A 20,221-nucleotide genomic window follows, 5' to 3' on the forward strand; every position below is an offset into this window, starting at 1 on the left:
TTATTCCAGCATTTTGTGTCTATCTTTGATGTTACAATGTAGCTATATAAATATGTTGCAAGGGTTTCTGAGGAAAAAGAAAAATGGTTGGGAATTATTGATATTTATTATCGTAGAATTTTGTGGCACATGCATCCTTTCATTCAATTATCTCTGGTGGCTTCTTGCTGCATCAATTCGAAGTGATCTCCCTGCTTTTCTCTCTCCTGCACCTTCTGCTTCAAATATTCATCTGCTGGCTTTGATTGAAATAATGGCAACTGCCTCAAGTACTCCCTCTGGCAACGTTTCCATGCTCCAGCAACTCTGCAACATGAACTATCTTCCAACCTCTCTCCTCACTCTTACTGAAAAATTTAAACTGATGGTCCTCATTGCTGGTTTTCCAAGCAAGAGAAAATGCTTTCACTAGTCACTTTATTAAAATGCTTTATAATTTATAACCCATCTTCTTCGCAGTTGCTGAGTGAGCAGAAACTGCCCTAGTACGATCTCTTCTCGAAACCTTCTGATATTATTCTGGTAAATCCAGCTTTATGCTATCTTTGGCTTCACAAGAACCATTTCAGATGGTTACTGAAAATCATTTTTCAATTGGAACTAAACATCAATACATCCAAATTTACCACTCACTCTTTGATTCACTATCTGGCTTTATTTATAAAAAGAGCAAACTCTATATTCTCATACATTCCTGATAACAGTGACAACGGTCTATCAAATTTCCTTCAATTTTCTTGAGCTGGTCGATGCTGGACTATGAGGAGTGATCTTATTGAGGTGTATAAAATGAATATGAGAGGAATAGTTCGGGGAGATGCACTGAGTCCTCTACCTGGAGTTGGGGAATCTAAAACAGGGGACATAGGTTTAAGATGAGGGGGGAAAGGTTTAATAGGAACTTGAGGAGCAACTGTTTTACACAGAGGGTGGTGGATATATGGAATGAGCTTCCATAGAAGGTAGTTGAGGCAGGTACTACCATAATGTTTTTAAAACATTTGGACAGGTACATGGATAGGATAAGGTTAGAAGGGTACGGGAAAACATAGGCACTAGTGTAGATGGGGCATGTTGATCTTCCTGGGAAAGTTGGGCCGAAGACCTGTTTTCACGCTCTATTACTTTGGTCCATGTTATCTTAGCACTCAAAATTAACTTTAAAAATTTGCCATTCTTAGGTAAATTGATAAATCTAAAAAGTATTTTCAACTACCTTTTTCTAAGTTATAGATTATGTATTTTGGTAGAAGCCCAAATGCTTTTGGGTTTTTTACATTGATTTTCCCGGACATGTACAATCAATGTTATATATTCAAACAAATATGAGAAGCATAGTGGTGCAACGGATAGAGCCACAGACCCGGGCTAAATTCTGACCTCAGGTGCTGCCAGTGTGGAGTTTGCACGTTCTCACTGTGACTACGTGGGTTTCCTTCGGGTGATCTGGTTTCCTCCAACATCCAAAAAAAGTTTGTAGGCTAATTGGCTGCTGTTAAAATTACTCTTAGTGTGTAGGAAGTGGAGGAGAAAGTGGGATAACATAGAACTCAATGTGAATGGCTGATGGATGGTCGGCGTGAACTCATTGGGCCAAAGGGCCTATTTACATGCTGCATGTCTAAACTGAACTAAACTAAACTAAACTAAACTAAACTTCTGCTCCTTCATGTAAATATAAAGAACTGCTGATGCTGGCTTGTGCCAAAGAAACTGCTGGAGTAACTCAATGGGTTGGACAGCATCTCTGGAGAAAAAGGATAGGTAACGTTTTGGGTCAGGACCTTTCTTCAAACTCATTCAGTCCCGACCCGAAATGTCACCTATCCTTTTTCACCAGAGATGCTAGCTGACCCGCTGAGTTACTCCGGCACTTTGTGTATATCTTATGCTCATTCATGTTGTTTAACAGGCTACGTTACCAGAATATCGTTCAAGGTCTTGCTGATTCAATGCTCTGGAAGGAATCAGTATTACAATTTGGCATCCTGAATCAGACATACGTTTATCAGTCCATAAGTTATAGGAGCAGAATTAGGCCATTCGACCCATGGTCTACCCCGCCATTCAATCATGGTTTATCTATCTTTCCCTCTCAACCCCATTCTCCTGCCTTCTCCCCATAATGCCCGACACCCTTACTAATCAAGAATCTGTCAATCTCCAGTTTAAAAATATCCATTGACTTGGCATCCACAGCTGTCTGTGGCATGAATTTCAGGACTTTTACATTTGACAGTGCCTCCATGTAGACGCTAAACAGGTTAAGGGCAATGGTTCCCTTCTGAATCACCAGCATCTTCCATTGAGCCAAGCGTAGGCTCGGCGATCGGTTTTCTGAACATCTCTGCTCAGTTCGCCCTAACCTACCTGGTCTCCCGGTTGCTCAGCACTTTAATCCCCCTCCCATTCCCAATCTAACCTTTCTGTCCTGGGCCTCCCCCATTGTCAGAGTGAGGCCCAGTGCAAATTGGAGGAACAGCACCTCATATTTCACTTGGGTAGCTTACACCCCAGCAGTATGAACATTGACTTCTCTAACTCCAAATAGCCCTTGCTTTCCCTCTCTCTCCATTCCCTCCCCCTTCCCTGTTCTCCCAACAGTCTTACTGCCTCCGACTACATTTTATCTCTGTCCCGCCCACTCCCCTGACATCAGTCTGAAGAAGGGTCTCCACCCAAAACATCACCCATTCCTTCTCTCCAGAGATGCTGCCTGTCCCGCTGAGTTACTCCAGCATTTTATGTCTTCCGTTGATATCCTGTCCCAACTGAGTCTGCCAATTGTTCCTATACCACCTTTATCACCCATTAGAGGTAACAGCATACCACACCTCATTATGATCATTCTCCTTGTATCTTAATTTAAGCTATGAAAGTCTGATTAATTTCAGTCTGAAGAAGTATCACAACCCGAGACGTCACCTATCCATGAGCTCCAGTGGTGCTTCCTGATTCTTCGCAGGCCACAGTTTAAGAATAAGGGGCAGGATTGGCTATTTTTTAATTTCGTTGTACTCGTTGCAATGACAATAAATGAATATTATTATTATTATTATTATTATTATTTAGAACGGAGATGAGGAAAAACTTTTTCAGTCAAAGAGTTGTAAATCTGTGGAATTCTCTGCCTCAGGAGGCAGTTGAGGCCAATTCTCAGAATGCATTCAAGAGAGAGCTAGATAGAGCTCTCAATGATAGCGGAGTTAGGGGGTATGGGGAGAAGGCAGGAACGGGGTACTGATTGAGTTTTTATCAGCCATGATCATATTGAATGGTGGTGCTGGCTTGAAAGGCCGAATGGCCTACTCCTGCACCTATTGTCTATTGTCCTGCACTTTGTGTTCATTTTTGGTAAACCAGCATTTTCAGTTCTTTGTTTCTACTGTAAATTACATTATATGGTTAAGTTGCAAAAAGAATCAAAAGGTAATTGACAGGCATGTGTGTGAGAAAGAATAAGTCGCAGGTGTATAAGGAAATGAGGTGGAATGGAACTAATGGAAATGTTCACCTGAAAGCCACATGGAATTGTTAAACTAAATTCCTCCTTGAAATCATGAAATAAGAAGAAAAGTAATTTGTTAAAATGTAGAAGCAACATAAAATGAGGAGTTAATTTGCTATTATCCAGTCTGTGCTGTTGTACAAAGTCAGAAATTGCCCCCAATATGCCTCACAACTCATCCTGCAAGATTCCACATGTTCTACAGAAGAGATGAACTTGTGAGTGAGAAGCTAAATGATGTTTAATGGAAAGTTTACATAAAGTTAAATCAGTGGACAGTCAAGACAATGAAATGGAGGAGATTTTGTTACCTAATGAAAAGCTTAAATGACAACTCCAGTGGAGTGCCTGCAAAAGACTACCATAATGCAAGTGATTCAGCCAATTTATTTTCTTCCAACCTTTATACATGGCTCATTGATCTTTAATAGATATATATTTTTAGCCAGCACTGAGGATTGCAAAGTTAACAGTAGTTATCTTTGACTGATGAATGAGGGTGTGGTAAACCACTTGACTCTGGTAATCATAATTAATCAAGGGGCAGTAAAATAAAACTACTGGGCGAACATGTCAACGACCAGAACACAAAATATAAAAGTATTCTGCTCTGATTTATTGACCTGGCATTGCATAATATCAAGTTCCAACACATGAAATCTAAACAAATAAAGATGATAGAATGTTTAATTTGTTATTAGAGTCATAGAGTGTGAAAACAGGCCCTTCGGCCCACACTGATCAACATGTCCCATCTATACTAGGCCCACTTGCCTCCTTTTGGCCCATATCCCTCTAAACATGTCCTTTCCCTGTACCTGTCTAATTGTTTCTTAAACCTTGCAATAGTACCTGCCTCAACTATCTCCTTCGGCAGCTCGTTCCACACACCCACCAACCTTTATGTGAAAAGGTTACCCCTCAGGTTCTTATTAAATCTTTCCCCCCCACACTCTAATCTGGGCAAGAGACTCTGTGCATCTACCCAAACTATTCCTCTCATAATTTTGTACACCTCTATAAGATCACCCCTCATCCTCCTGCGCTTCAAGGAATAGAGTCATAGCTTGCTCAACCTCTCCCTATAACTCAGGCCCTCGAGTCCTGGCAACATCCTCATGGTTATGCTCCAATTCTACAGGAAGCGGTTTTATAATCTAACTGAGCAGGTAACAGGGTAACAGAGAAACAGGGAACTGCAGTTGTTGGTTTACACAAAAGGACACAAAGTGCTGGTGCAACACAACGGTGGGCTGAAGGGCCTGTTCCCACACTCTATCTCTAAACCCAAAACTAAACTTTTTCTGCACCTGAAGACGTGCCTTTATTCATTTTGGAAAGAGATTATTGCCCACTAAACTTCAGTTATTTGCAGAATTTCTGAAGGGCCTGAATCAAGATGTGATTGAGTAGGAATGGATTAAGGGAGAACTGCACTGTAATGTGAAGGCAGTTCAAAGGCTCTGTGAAGAATGTCACAGTAGATACGATCAGGGCCGTTTTTACAGCATTATGGGCCCCCGGGCAAAGCAGTGTACTGGGGCCCCCCCTGTCGTGCCGGCGAAAAGCACTTACCGAAAAGCACTTAGCGATGGACTTAGGGTGCTACATTGTTGCGAAAAGCACTTACAGATCGCTGTGAGAAGCACTTAGTGACCGAAAATGTTGCGAAAAAAGCACTTATTGAACCTGCATTTTTAAAGTAGTATTTATTTATTGCAAGTCACTTAATATACACAGATCAGCATGGGGCCCCTATGCTCGTGGGCCCCCGGGCAAGTGCCCATCAGGCCCATGCGTTAAGACGGCCCTGGGTACGATACGGTAGGATACAGTAGAACTTTATTTATCCCAGGAGGGAAATTGGCCTGCCAGCACTCATAAAACACAAGATCCATGAAACATGAAATTAAAGTGACGAGTGGAAAGGATTGGGGATGTGCAAAGATTGGAGGGGGGGGGGGGGGGGGGGGGGTGGAGGGGAGTCAGTCTACCACAGTACACAATGAGGAGGAGTTGTACAATTTGGTAGCCAAAGGGAATAAGGATCTCCTACATCTTGATGGAACCAGTCTGTTGCTGAAGATACTTAGGTTGACCAGTGCATCATGGAGGGGGTGAGCTGTACTGTCCAGGTTGCTCCGCAGTTTGAGGAGCATCTTCCCCTCCAAGACCACTCCCATGAATCCAACTCCACCCCCAGGACTGAGCCAGCCTTCCTGATGAGCTTGCAAATCCTATTGCCGTCTGTGGCCTTCGCCCTGCTGTCCTAAATGGAGTTTCAGTGGTTATGCCATCACATATAGTGGAGTCAAAATGCAATAAAACAATATAAGACTGTCAGGGGAGAATTTAAAGCCTTGGAGATGATCTAGCAAGGGAAGGTGCCTTTTTATGGTTTTCAAAAGGATCAACAAGGAAAAGGGTGGAGAGGTCAGTCCAATCTGCAGGATGCCCGACTTTATGAAAGCAGAGGCATAAAATAGAGATGCTTGGGAGATAATCAAATAAAGATTGTTGTGACTGATTTGCGGTGTTCAGTAATGCACCAAACACAATGTTAAACTGTAACTGTGAGAATATACAGGAGTAGGGATACTCTGGGACTGGATGATGGCTGCTTAGAATTAATGGTAATGACAGGCTGCTTAGAAATAATGATAATGGCATCACGGAGTTAAGATCGTTTTTCTGAAACCATGTGACACCTACAAGTGTACGTGCCCTGCCTATGATTGGGCCAGGAAGTTACTACTGGTAGTTACTATCTGCTGTATTAAACTGGAAATATGTGAACAGTTGTATGTTGCTCACTCTCTCTCTGCTCTATTGGTGAGAGCTTGAACGAGTGGAGCAGAAGAGAGTCCCGCGGAAAATAAAAGTTTTGAACTACAGTACCGTATTCGACTCGGTGATTGCAGAACCAGACTGAGGGGTGTGCAAATCGGAATCCACAACTGCATGCTGGTTGTTGACAATTATTGGCCATGTGTTAAATTTTATGTGAATGATTCGGTGTTTTGATTTCTTTCAAGTGCAATCTCTTTCAGCTCTTGGAGGAGAGCTTCACAATGGGTTTTGCTGCTTTCAGTGATGCGGCTGAAGATGATGACTTCAGTGGACATGGACGCCCAACCTCCTCTAGGGCAGTGGACTGACCTACACTATCTATGCCTCATAACTTTATATAATTTTATAAGGTCTACCTCAACCTCTGACTTTCTGGAGAAGGACATTCTTGCTATTGAGGGAGTGCAGCGTAGGTTCACGAGGTTAATTCCCGGAATGGCGGGACTGTCGTACGATGAAAGACTGGAGCAACTGAGCTTGTATACTCGGGAAGTTAGAAGGATAAGAGGGGATCTTATTGAAACATGTAAGATTATTAAGGGATTGGACACGCTAGAGGCAGGAAACATGTTCCTGATGTTGGCAGAGTCCCAAACCAGGGGCCACAGTTTAAGAATAATGGGTAGGCCATTTAGAACGGAGGTGAGGAAAAACTTTTTCACTCAGAGAGTTGTGAAGCTGTGGAATTCTCTGGCTCAGAAGGCAGTGGAGGCCAATTCTCTGGACGCTTTAAAGAGAGAGTTAGATAGAGTTCTTAAGGATAGCGGAGTCAAGGGATATGGGGAGAAGGCAGGAACGGGGTACTGATTGTGGATGATCAGCCATGATCATGGTGAATGGCGGTGCTGGCTCAAAGAGCCGAATGGCCTACTGTACCTATTGTCTAATCCAGGTTTGTGTAACCTCCCCTTGCAGCGAATACCCCCCTAATCCAGACAGCATTCTGGTAAACCTCTTCGGCACCCTCTCTCAAGCCTCTGTTTCTTCTGCAAGTTTCAGCTCTGCAAGCTCCCAATTAAAATTGTCAGTATTATGATTTCCATCTTGCAAGCTCTTGGAATTTACCAGAAGGGTATGAGAACATTGTTGGTGTTATTGAATTAAAAATCAGAGTTCTGGCTCAATGACCTGCAGACGCAAGATGAAGTCTCCACAAAGCAGCTGGGAAATTTGAATTCAGTTCAGTAGTTAGTCAAATTAAAAGCATCAGCAATGGGACCCGTGAAAGGATGAGATTTTTGCGAAAAATCTCCACCTGGTTCATTACTTTAAAGCCAGCGTCACAATCCAGGTGGCAACTGGGATCAGACCATAAATACTGGCCCTTGGTGGCGATGCTTGAACCTTATGGAAGAAAAATAAGTCATACCATGCACTGCCAGGGAAGGCAGCTCGTTGAAGGCGCCGACTGTAATCTGTTTTCTACAAATTCCATGAAGTTTCACTTTGGAGCAGAAATCTCCAAGAAAGGAAATTTTCTTTGAGAAAATTTGGATTGCATATTATGGATGAAATTGTGAGTGATCTGTTGAATCAATAAATTTGTTGCATGGAATAGAGTCATAGAGTCGTGCCGCGTGGAAACATCGGCCCAACTGGCCCACATCGGCCCAACTGGCCCACAGCGACCAACATACCCCATCTGCACTAGTTCCACCTTCCTGTGCTTGGCCGATGGGGGCCAAATAATATGTTCTATTTTATTCCACATTTGCATCCACTTCCTACACATAAGCTGCAATTTAGAGAGGTTAATTTACCAATAAACCCGCACGTCTTTGGGATGTGGGATGAAGCGGGAGCACCCAGAGGTAACCCACGTGGTCACAGGGAGAACGTGCAAACTCCACGCAGGCAGCACCGAAGGTCAGGATCGAACCCGGGTTTCTGTCGCTGTGAGGCAGCAGCTCAGTTTAGTTATAGTTTAGAGATACAGCATGGAAACAAGCCCTTCAGCCCTCTGAGTTTATGCTGACCATCGATCACCCATTCACATTAGTTCTACGACATCCCACTTTCTCAGGCACTCCCTACACACTAAGGGCAATTGTTACAGCGGCCAATTAACTTACAAACCTGTACGTTCTTGGGATGTGGGAGGAAGCCGGAGCACCTCAAGGGAACCCACGTGGTCACGGGGGGGAAATGCAAACTTCACACAGGCAGTACCCGAGGTCAGGATCAAACCCGGGTTTCTGGCGCGGTGAGGCAGCTGCTCTACCAGCTATGCCAATGTGCTGCCCAATGTTCTGGTGCATTTTTATGCGTGTTTGGTTTGTCTTACTTTACTTGTATTTATACAGTGTATTGCATTTGTTTGATTAGATTCAGTCAGAAGTGATCCTATTACACTGCTGTACAACAGAACTCCAAACAAAATATGCACAACCATAGGATTTTTCTACATTCAACAAACTTTTTGATACATTCTCATTAACAGAAAAAAAAGTTAATGATAAGAAACATCAATATAATAAATGAATACATTAGGATGGGAAGTCATTGAGGTGCACACAAGAAAAGGATCAAAGAGATAATGAGATCCTTTCTGGAAAGGCTTTTCTGTGGGGTTAATGAAATAATACAGGTCCACCACCGATTAAATGGCCCCCTTGGTTCCCGAGCCTTTCCGGATTATCCGTTTTTCCAGACCAACAGAGGTAACGGCCTCCGAGAGGAGTCCAAAGGGACCTAAAAGGTCCGCCTAGGCCGCCCAGGGAGTAAGATACGGGCCCGCAAAGTTGGCCTCGAACGTTGGCTATGGGAATGGGTCTGCTGGGTCCTGCCGGGCTGGAGTCCAGCGCCTCAGCCACAGGGGGAAAATTTGACCCACCGATTGGCATGGAAGTCCTGAATAGGTCAAGATCGGCTGCCTCACCTGGCCTAGATTCCACATTTTGGCGGGAACTTCCAGAGGGGGGGGGGGGGGGGGGGGGGGGAGGGGCAGGAGCGGGAGCACGCTCGTAATTTTGTCTGGATTAAAGGAGGTGCTGGACCATCAGTTGCCAGAAAAATCGGTGGTGGATCTATAGTAAGTCACCAGCATCTGAGGCTTTTGCAGATCTTAACAATGGTCATACACGTATATCCTTATGATATGCAAAAGGTAGCTGAATGACTACTTACATTAGGGCAGGCATCTTCTCCCTGCTGCCCAACCAGTATATGGAGAATAGCATCTTTCTCCAGGTGGAACGTGGCTTGTACGAGCACACCATGAAACCTCCGAAAGTTGCTCTTTCCCCCGATGCCTCCAGCAGCTCCGTAAGCGGATATCCTGCAAGTGGATGGGAAATAGTTTATTACATATTGATATTCTCAAGAGACAATGGGGCGGCACAGTGGTAGAGTTGCTGCCTTACAGAGTCAGAGACCCACGTTCGAACCTGACTATTGTTGCTGTCTGTCCGGAGTTTGTCTGTTCCCCCCAAGACCGCATGGGTTTTTATTCGGATGCTCCGGTTTTCTCCCACACTCAAAGATGTTCGGGTTTGTAGGTTAATTGGCTTTGGTAAAAATGGTAAATTGTCCCAAGTGTGTAGGATAGTGATAGTGTACAGGAATTGCTGGTCGGTGCAGACTCGGTTGGCCTGAAGGGCCTGTTTCTGCGCTGTATCTCTAAAGTAAAAACAAAACTAAAACCAAACCTCTCAGTTCCCAACAGGTCAATGATATATAAAAATAATGGAAAATTTGATGTTTACACGAAGATAGCTTGGATTGGTTGGGGATAGTGTTTTGTTTAGTTTGGAGATATATTAAGCATACCGAGTCCGCACCAACCAGTGATCACCAGCACACTACTTCTGTCCTACACAATAGGCGCAATTTACAGAGGCCAATTAAACTGCAGAACTGGATGTCTTTGGTGTGTGGGAGGAAACCGGAGCACCCGGAGAAAACCCACGCGGACGCAGGGAGAATGTGCAAACTCCATACAGACAGCACCTGTAGTAAGGATCAAACCCGGGTTTCAGGCACTATGATGCAGCAACTCTACCGCTGCGCCACAAAGGATGTGGTTGAGATGCGATTGACAAATATGGAAAGTGATGCTTTCCTGAAAGTTGTTAACTTTTAACCCAATGTTGGTTTTGTTTTCCAGATGTTTTGCCTGAAGGCCGGTCTTATTACAATGTCGCGTCTCGGTTGAATGGAAGTAAGCAGGTAGAGGAGGCCAAACCACAGTAGTGTGAGGGGCAGCAGTTGTTGGGTGGTGATTGTGCCTTGGCAGGGCCAGTCATCTCTTAGGACATGGGGAGAGATTCCGATTAAATAGGTTTTGGAGGTAGGTTCATGTTCATAAATTCACACATCATATGAGCAGAATTAGGCCATTTGGCCCATCGAGTCTACTCCGCCATTCAATCATGGCTGTTCTGTCTTCCCCTCTCAACCCCATTCTCCGGCCTTCTCCCCATAACACCCTGTCAATCTCTTCCTTAAAAATACCCAATGACTTGGCCTCCACTGCAGTCTGTGGAAATGAATTCCACCGATTCACCACCCTCTCACTGACAAAATCCTCACCTACTTGCTAAAGGTCCGTCCTTTGATTCTGATATTCCCTCTGGTTCTACACTCTCCCATTAGTGGAAATATCCACTCTATCCAGGCCTTTCACTACTCGGTAAGCTTTAAGTGAGGTCACCCCTCATCTTTCTAAACTGCACAGAATACACAAGTGTTCTGTTAAGGCACAGATTAACCAGTTCTTCCTGTCTTCTTTATCCAATTGCATCCCTGAAATCCGGTAAACAGGGATCACAGTTGGGAAAATTAAGGCAAGCTTCCTCCTTAGAAAGGTTGCAATAAGTTACCGTACTGAGGCAAGTGGTTGCCTGGCACTCCTGTCTCTGCTATGGTTAGATTTTAGACTTCATTCTTTAGAGATACAGGCCCTCTGGCCCACCGAATCCATAGAAACATAGAAACATAGAAAATAGGTGCAGGAGTAGGCCATTCGGCCCTTCGAGCCTGCACCGCCATTCAATATGATCATGGCTGATCATCCAGCTCAGTAACCTGTACCCGCCTTCTCTCCATACCCCCTGATCCCTTTAGCAAAAAGGGCCACATCTAACTCCCTCTTAAATATAGCCAATGAACTGGCCTCAACTACCTTCTGTGGCAGAGAATTCCACAGACTCACCACTCTCTGTGTGAAGAAATGTTTTCTCATCTCGGTCCTAAAAGACTTCCCCCTTATCCTTAAGCTGTGACCCCTGGTTCTGGACTCCCCCAACATCGGGAACAATCTTCCCGCATCTAGCCTCTCCAACTCCTTAAGAATTTTATATGTTTCTATAAGATCCCCCCTCAGTCTTCTAAATTCCAGCGAGTACAAGCCTAGTCTATCCAGTCTTTCTTCATATGAAAGTCCCGCCATCCCAGGGATCAATCTAGTGAACCTTCTCTGTACTCCCTCTAAGGCAAGAATACTCCCTCTCCACACCGACTGTATATAAACACTATCCGACACACTTGGGATAATTTACAATTTACAATTTTTACTGAAGCCAATCAACCTACAAACCTTCTAATGCAGGAGGAAACTGGAGCACCCAGAAAAAATTCATCCACTCACAGGGAGAACGTACAAACTCCTCACAGACAACACCCGTAGTCAGGATCAAACCCGGGTCTGTGGCGCTGAAAGGCAGCAAAACTACCGCTGCAACACTGAACCGCCTCTTAGAGGAAGATAATTCAAATGGTTAATATTCAGGCTTTGCTCCCACCCCCCCCCCGACTGAATGGCAGTTGAGATGGTTGGGTTGGGTTGGGTTGGGGGCGAGGTTAAACATTCCCCACCATGTTTGGATATGTATGTCATTAGATATTCAACTCTGTGTGTTTTCTTTCTTTCCCTCAGTATATCCAGTTTACATCACAAGCTCATAAACATAACTATAAAACCCCTTGACCTACCTTTTGTCATTCCTCCTAAATTCTACCTTCCTTGAGATTTTTTTTCTAATGTCTTGGTGCTTTATAACTGCAAGTTAATGTCAATAACCAACTTCATTTTCCATTCATGAGTTTAAACATAAAAACAAGCACTTGCAGGATAAGTGCTCAATTACCATCAGAGTTTCACCATTCACATTTGCCAAATTCTACCAGTCTCTATCAAAGAATGAATGCAAATCCACCCACTACCTTCAACTTTATCCCACTACCATCACATCTGCCCTTCCCCGCCCCTTACCGCCTTCTGCAGAGGCTGCTCCCTCCGCAACTCTTTGGTTCACTCGTCCTATCCTACCCCAACCACCCTCTCCCCAGGTACTTTCTCCTGCAACCCCAGGAGATGTCACCCTACACCTCCTCCCTCACACACACCACAGTCCTTGCAGGTGAGAAAGAGTTTCACGTGCATTTCCTTTAACCTCATCTACTGTACACGGTATTCCCGATGTGGCCTCCTGTACATCGACGAGACCAAGCGTAGGCTAGGCAACTGTTTCACCGAACGCTTGCGCTCGGTCCGTCAAAGCCAGCTGGATCTCCCAGTTGCTAACCATTTAAACTCCCATTCCCATACTGATCTTTCTGTCCTGGGCCTCCTCCATTGCCAGAGTGAGGCTACATGCAAACTGGAGGAACAGCATCTCATATTCTGCTTGAGTAGCTTATAACCAAACGTTATGAACATTGAATTCTCTAATTGTAGGTAACTAGCACACAACTCCCTCCCCCACCCTTTTTCCACCCTTCCACCCTCTTCCCAGTTTCCTATCTGCATGCATACCCATTTCTTCCCTCCTCTGCCACCTTTATTCCTTCCTCTGGCTTCACAATTTGCATTATTCGATCCTTATCCCACACTTTTTGTCTTTGCATCTCTGGCCTTTGTCCAACCATTTATCAACTCCCCCTTCCCCCCTCACTAGTATCCACACTACTTAGAGTCATAGAACGATACAATGTGGAAACAGGCCCTTCAGCCCAACGTGCCCACACCGGCCAACATGTCCTATCTGCACTAGTTCCACCTGCCTGTGCTTGTCCATATCCCTCTAAACCTGCCCTATCCATGTACCTGTCCAAATGTTTCTTAAACTTTGCGATAGTACGAATGCAGCGACACTTACCAGGCCTTGTCCTGTCCCTACTCTCTTCCAGCTTTCGCCACCCCTACCCCCACTATAATCAACCTGAAGAAAGGTCCTGACCTGAAACCTCACCTATCCATGTTCTGCCTCACCCGCTGCCTGACCCGCTGAGTTCCTCCAGCACTTTGTGTCTTTAAAAAAAAAAAGAGAATGTAAATCTTGTACATGTAGAAGTTGCTAGCTTCTAGTTTTGTACCATACTGTTCAGAAAGAAATCAGATGTGGTAGATTGCAGTCTGAAATTCATTTTCTCCCATGCTAATGTTGCATCAAAAAATAAGTGCAACAGTATTAAAATGTTTGCTCTATGATGTCTCCATCCAATCTAATTAAATGTGCTGCTGGAAGATCAGAGAAGTCTAGTAAGGGTTTAGGAGGGAGAGATAGATCAGGCATGATAGAATGGCGGAGTAGATTTGATGGGCCAAATGGCCTAATTCTGCTCCTATCACTGATTATCTTATGAAATGGTTATCATCACTGGAAATTCTTTATTCTGAACCTCCCTTCACACGTGCCAGAAATTATTCTCGAAGGTAATATTAATAGGCAAGAGATTACGGCATAGATGGAGAATAATTGGTTGTCAATTGTATTCCTTGCAATTGTTATTTAAGAACACAAAAGCTCTTGCTAAATCATCACATAAAGTCAATTGAACATGTTAATGGTTGAAGGGTGGAAATTCATTTTCTGTCTTCTCAAAATTAGCAACTGAGAACCAGCTGGGAAATGTAGATTACAGTTAAGATGCACCGTATATAATTGCCTGGGGAAGATTATTATTTAACATCATTCAGGACAAAAAAATGGGAAAAACATTGCAAGTTGCAACATCATCTATAATTCCAATTAAAGAAAGGGGGTGCTTCATTTCCTCCACAGAAACAACACAAACACATTTTTCTTTTGCAGATGCTTTGAGCATAATAGGGAACATCATCAAGATCAGGCTGTGTAGGAATGTACTGCAGATGCTGGCTTACACCGAAGATAGATATAAAAAGCTGGAGAAACTCAGCGGCTCAGGCAGCATCTCTGGAGAAAAGGAATAGGTGACATTTCGGGTCAAGAACCTTCTTCAGACTGAGAGTCAGGGGAGAGGGAAACGGGAGATATAGAAGGTACACAGAACGTATGAATGCAAGATATGCAAAAAGCAACTATGATCAAGGAAAGGTAGAGCCCACAATGGTCCATTGTTGACTGTGGGGTAGGTGATATTGAGTTATACAAACAGTGACACTCGACAGGACAACAGTATGGGATGGGGGAGGTATGGAGAGAGAGGTGTGCAAGAGTTACTTGGAGTTAGAGAAATCAATATTCATGCCGCTGGGTTGTAAGATGCCCGTGCAAAATATGAGGTGGTGTTCATCCAATTTTTATGTTTGGCCTCACTCTGACAATGGAGGAGGCCCAGGACAGAAAGGTCAGTGTGGGAATCAGTATCAGAAGGGGAGTTAAAATGTTTGGCAACCAGGTGATTGCATTAGGCCAAGGCAGACTGATCCTTGGTGTTCAGCAAAATGATCGCCTGGTCTGTGCTTGGTCTCGCCTATATATAGGAGTCCACACCTGGACTATTGGGCCTCTGATGATTATTCCATAATTTCATAAGATCATGTGATATGAGCAGAATTAGGCTATTCGGCCCATCAAGTCTACTCCGCCATTCAATCATGGCTGATATTTCTCTCCCTCCTAACCCCATTCTCCTGCCTTCCCCACATAACCTCTGACACCCGTACTAATCACAAATTGATCTATCTCTACCTTAAATATATCCACTGACTTGGCCTCCACAGCCTTCTGTGGCAGAATTCCACAGATTCATCACCCACTGACTAAAGAAGTTCCTCCTCATCTCCTTCCGAAAAGAACGTCCTTTAATTCTGAGGCTATGATCTCTGGTCCGAAACTCTCCCACTAGTGCAACCATTCTCTCCACATCCACTCTATCCAAGCCTTTCATTATTCTGTACGTTTGAATGAGGTCCCCCTTCATTCTTCTAAACTCCAACGAGTATAGGCCCAGTGCCATGCAACGCTCACCATTTGGTAAGGTCTTGGCTGATCCTATAGCTTAGAGTCATTTTCCTGCATCGGTCTCTGTCCCGGTGCTCCCATGTGGTCTCCGCGCTGGACCTCTTGATGTGTTCCCTGCATCGGAGCTCCCCTGTCGTGTCCGCGTCAGACGCCACGTAGTCTCCTTGATCGAGCTCCTCTGTGGTCTCTGCGTCAGAGCTCCCGTGGTCTCTGCTCAGAACTCCCCTGTGATTTGTAGATTAATTGCCTTCTGTAAATTGTGTAGGATAGAACTAGTGTACGGGTGATCGTTGGTCAGCGTGTACTCGGTGGGCTGAAGTGCCTGTTTCCATGCTGTATCTCTAAACTAAACCAAACTAGAATATCACAGAATATTTCCTTGCTGAACCTGATAAGCATAAAACTAATCTAAGCTAAATAAATCTCTTCTGCCTGAATATGATTCACGTCCCTCCATTCCCTGCACATCCATGAGCCTATCGAAAAACCTCTTAAACACCACTGTTGTGTCTACTTCCACCTCTATCCCTGGCAGCGTGTTTCAGGCATCCACTACTCTGTGTGAAAAACATGCCTTGCACATCTCCTTTAAACTGTCCCTCGCAACGTAAAGTTATGGTCTCTAGTCTTTGACGTTTGCACCCTGAAAAATAGCACCTTATAGCTATGCAACCTAGTTTTGGACATTTCCACCCTGGGAAAAAGGTTCTGACTGTCTACCCTATCTATGTCTCTCATAATTTTTATATACTTCCATTAACCTCCGATGCTCCAGAAAAAGCAATAAAAAGTTTGTCCAACTGCTCCTTATAGGTAATACCGTCCAATCTAGGCAACATGCTGGTAAATCTCTGGTAAAGCTCCATAAATCTCAGTTGATTCTATCCAATCCAATCATTATTTACACACAAAAATCAGTGCTGGAGGAACTCAGGGGGTCAGGCAGCATCTCTGGAGGGAAACGAACAGACTACGTTTCGGATCGGGACAACATCTTCAGACTGAATGGAGTAGGGGGGAGAAAACTGGAAAAGAGAGGTGGGGGTGAGACATAGCCTGGCAACTGATAGGTGGAAACAGGCAGAGGGGGGGCGGGGGGGGGGGGGGTAATCAGCAGGTGGGTGGAGTAAGTGATAAAGGCTAGAGGTAAAAAGGAGTCAAAAGGATATCAGATATGGAAAGAAGAAGTGGAGTGAAACGTAAAGCTGGATGGTAGGATATGGGTTGGAGGAGGCAAGGGGGAGCAGAAACAGGGGGGATAAATGAGACTCGGGGAAGGGATATTATTTACTATGTGTCCTTTTACCTTCTGATATATTCCAGCATTTTCCCCATCAATGTTAAGCTCACAGATCTATAACCTCCTACTTCCTCTTAACAGTTATCGTAAATAGTGAGGTTACATTTACAACCTTACAATACTCTCAATGCATCGCAAAGGTACAATAATAACACAGAGGAGGACCATCTTCCATCTGTGCATGCTGCAGCCTTCAGGATTCCAAGATCACATTCAGCAATTCCAAGTGATGAACTTCTCCGGTTCATATCAGAATCACAGTAATAGTGCTGCTGTAATGTTATCCAGCTGTAATATTAAACCAGTTTTTCTAGCTCTATTGCTTGTTTGCTCAATCTGCTGGATATTTCCCTGCAGCATGTTCTTTTCTTTGTTTCCTCTATCTCCAATGGCCTTCATTAAACAATCGAACAGATGGGTGTTTTCCAAATGGACACAAAGTGCCCGAATAACTCAGCAGGTCGGGCAGCATCTCTGGAGAGAAATGGATAGACTATGTTTTTGATCTGGACCCTTATTCCAGATCTGAACATGAATAGGTAGCAGAGAACTTAGGAGAACATGGATAGGTGATGTTTCATGTTCATAAGTTGTAAGAGCAGAATTAGGCCATTCAGCCTACCAAGTCTACTATTCATCTCTCCCTCTCAGCCCCATTCTCCTGCCTTCTCCCCATAACCCTTGACATCCTTACGAATCAAGAATTTGTCAAACAGCACCTTAAAAATACCCAATGGCATTCTCCACAGCGTCTGAGGCAATGAATTCCACAGTTTCACCACAATTCCACAGTTTTGGGTCAAGACAATTTCTTCATACTCCAGAAATGTTGCCTGACCTGCTGATTTACTCCAGCACTTTGTGTCCTTGTGTATTAACCAGCATCTGCAGTTCTTTGTTTCTTCAGATGGGTATTGCAGAGTTCCTGGCCCCACACTATCAGAGATATTTATTTTGTTCTGTCAGAATTTATCAACCCTTTCTGCAATTTAAAACAAACTTGTTTTCCCATTTTCCTGATGTTGATGAAAGGCCTCTGATCTGAAATGCTAATTCTGCTCCTCTTTCCACAGAGACAGCACAGTGGTGCAGCTGGTAGAGCTTCTCACAGCCCCAGAGACATAAATTTGATCGTGACCTCAGGTGCTGTCTGTGTGGAGTTTGCACGTTCTCCCTGTGACTGCACGTTTCCTCCGGGTGCTCCGGATTCCTCCCACATCCAAAGATATGTGGGTTTGAAGGTTATCATAAGACAGAGGCAGAATTAAACCTTTCGGCCCATCAAGTCTGCTCCACCATTTGATCATGGTTGAGCTACTTGTACCTCTCAACCCTATTCTCCTGCCTTCTCCCCATAACCTTTGACATCCTTACTAATTAAAAATCAACCAATCTATGCTTTAAAAACACCCAATGACTTGGCCTCATCCATCTGTGACAATGATTTCCACAGATTCACCACCCTCTGACTCAAGAAATTGCTCCTCATCTTTCTAAAGGTACGTCCTTTTATTCTGAGGTTCGGCCCTCTGGTCCCAGATTCTCCCACTTGTGGAAACATCCTCTCCACATCCACTCTATCTAGGCCTTTCACTATTCGGTAAATTTCCATGAGGTCCCCCCCGTCCCCCCTCATCCTTCTAAACTCCAGTGCATACAAACCCAATATCATCAAACACTCATCATACGTTAACCCAATCATTCCTGGGATCATTCTCGTATATCTCCGATTGACTCTCTCCGGTAGCACATTCTTCCTCACATCCTTCCCACTCAACACTCTTTTCCTACCTTCTCCCCCTAATCTTTGACGTCCTTAATAATTAAGAACCTAACAATCTGCTCTTTAAAAATACTGAATGACTTGACTCCAGAACCGTCTGAGGCAATGACTTCCACAGATTCACCTCCTTCTGGCTAAAGAAATTCCTCCTCATCTCCTTTCTAAAGATACGTCCTTTTATTCTGAGGCTGTGCCCTCTGGTCCTAGACTCCTTTAATTGGGCTTTGTAAATGTGTAGGGAGTGGATGAGAAAGTGGGATAACATCGAACTAGTGTGAACGGGTGATCGATGGTTGACATGGATACGATAGTCTGAAGGTTCTGATTCTGTGCTGTGCCTTTCAATCAACTCTACTGAATACCTCAGCATTTTCTATTTGTCAATCATGGATGCACGTATGATAGCTCACAGATCATCCCTATTTTTAAACATTAAAAAATCACCAATACCCAATTGCTAACATGCCATTAAAGTCATGTCCATCCTTGTTTTCAGCTCTGCACTCTTGAATAACTTCCAGCAACAGAGGAAATTTCATTTCACTCTGTGGTGCCAGAACATTTTGATTTAAGAGTAACAGGCGTTGAGAACAGATGAATGGTGTCAGAGGGCCATCACAGCCAAGGACAGACAGCAGGCTCCCTGCACTAAACATGCAAATACATTATCCAATTTCCTGCTTTTCAAAGCAATCAAAATCCTGAAGGAAGTACCGAGTGTCCGTGACGGGGAGCTAAATCAGTCTGTTTGCACTATCAACATGAATTGCATTATATTCACTGAGACGTGGCTGCAGTATCCTCAGCCCAATGGATAGAAATTTACTGGCACCATAACAACTTATGTTAAACATATATGTATCAAAAGGATTGATTAGCTCAAAATATGTATATATGGCCGTGTTATTCAGATCTTGTGTGAATTCGTCAAGGCTGTGGGGGCCAAGTCAGTGGATATTTTTAAGGCAGAGATAGATAGATTCTTATATAGGTAGATAGATAGATTATAGATAGATAGTACGGGTGTCAGAGGTTATGGGGAGAAGGCAGGAGAATGGGGTTTAGGAGGGAGAGATAGATCAGCCATGATTGGATGGCGGAGAAGACTTGATGAGCCGAATGGCCTAATTCTACTCCTATCACATATGACCTTATGTACCTTATAGGCTGCAAAAGGCAATGTGACATGTTTTGCAGAGAGAAAATAAATGCTGCTTGCTTAATGGATATTTTTTTCTTTTGCACAAAGTAGCCGCTTGCTTGCAGCAAGGAAAAGATTTTGCGTGAATTGTGAATCATAACAATTTGTGGTCTAATTGTACTGCAACCCCATTAGCTTAGGGAAATTGCTGTCTCACCCTTTAACCTTGGTGATTTTCATGGAGTCGCTGCATTTGCACATTAAGTGTCCATTAAGCTTGCCACAAAGATAAAGTTTAGTGATAAAATGGATTAATTATGCCACATGACAATCGTTAATGCCATTATCCCTGAAAGTGAACAATTATGAGTGTGGAATTTTGTTCCTTCAGGTTCCAAACTGTTCAGAAGATTTTTAATGGAATATTTCTTGCATCTTAATTTCCCTTTCTTTTTGTCCTGAAATCTGAGCT

At 43.8% G+C, this 20,221-nt stretch overlaps 1 protein-coding gene across 2 annotated transcripts in view; it reads right to left on the reverse strand.

Moving 5' to 3' along the window:
• LOC144596574 (ALK tyrosine kinase receptor-like) overlaps positions 1–20,221 on the reverse strand; it is an 887,900-nt gene that overhangs the window by 94,377 nt on the left and 773,302 nt on the right. For both annotated transcript variants that reach the window (XM_078405054.1, XM_078405053.1), the window contains exon 14: positions 9,485–9,635. In XM_078405054.1, coding sequence (XP_078261180.1) covers positions 9,485–9,635 — 151 coding nt within the window. The remainder of the gene's footprint in view (positions 1–9,484; positions 9,636–20,221) is intronic.

The sequence above is a fragment of the Rhinoraja longicauda genome, chromosome 9 (genome assembly GCF_053455715.1).
Source record: "Rhinoraja longicauda isolate Sanriku21f chromosome 9, sRhiLon1.1, whole genome shotgun sequence".
Lineage (NCBI taxonomy): Eukaryota > Metazoa > Chordata > Chondrichthyes > Rajiformes > Arhynchobatidae > Rhinoraja > Rhinoraja longicauda.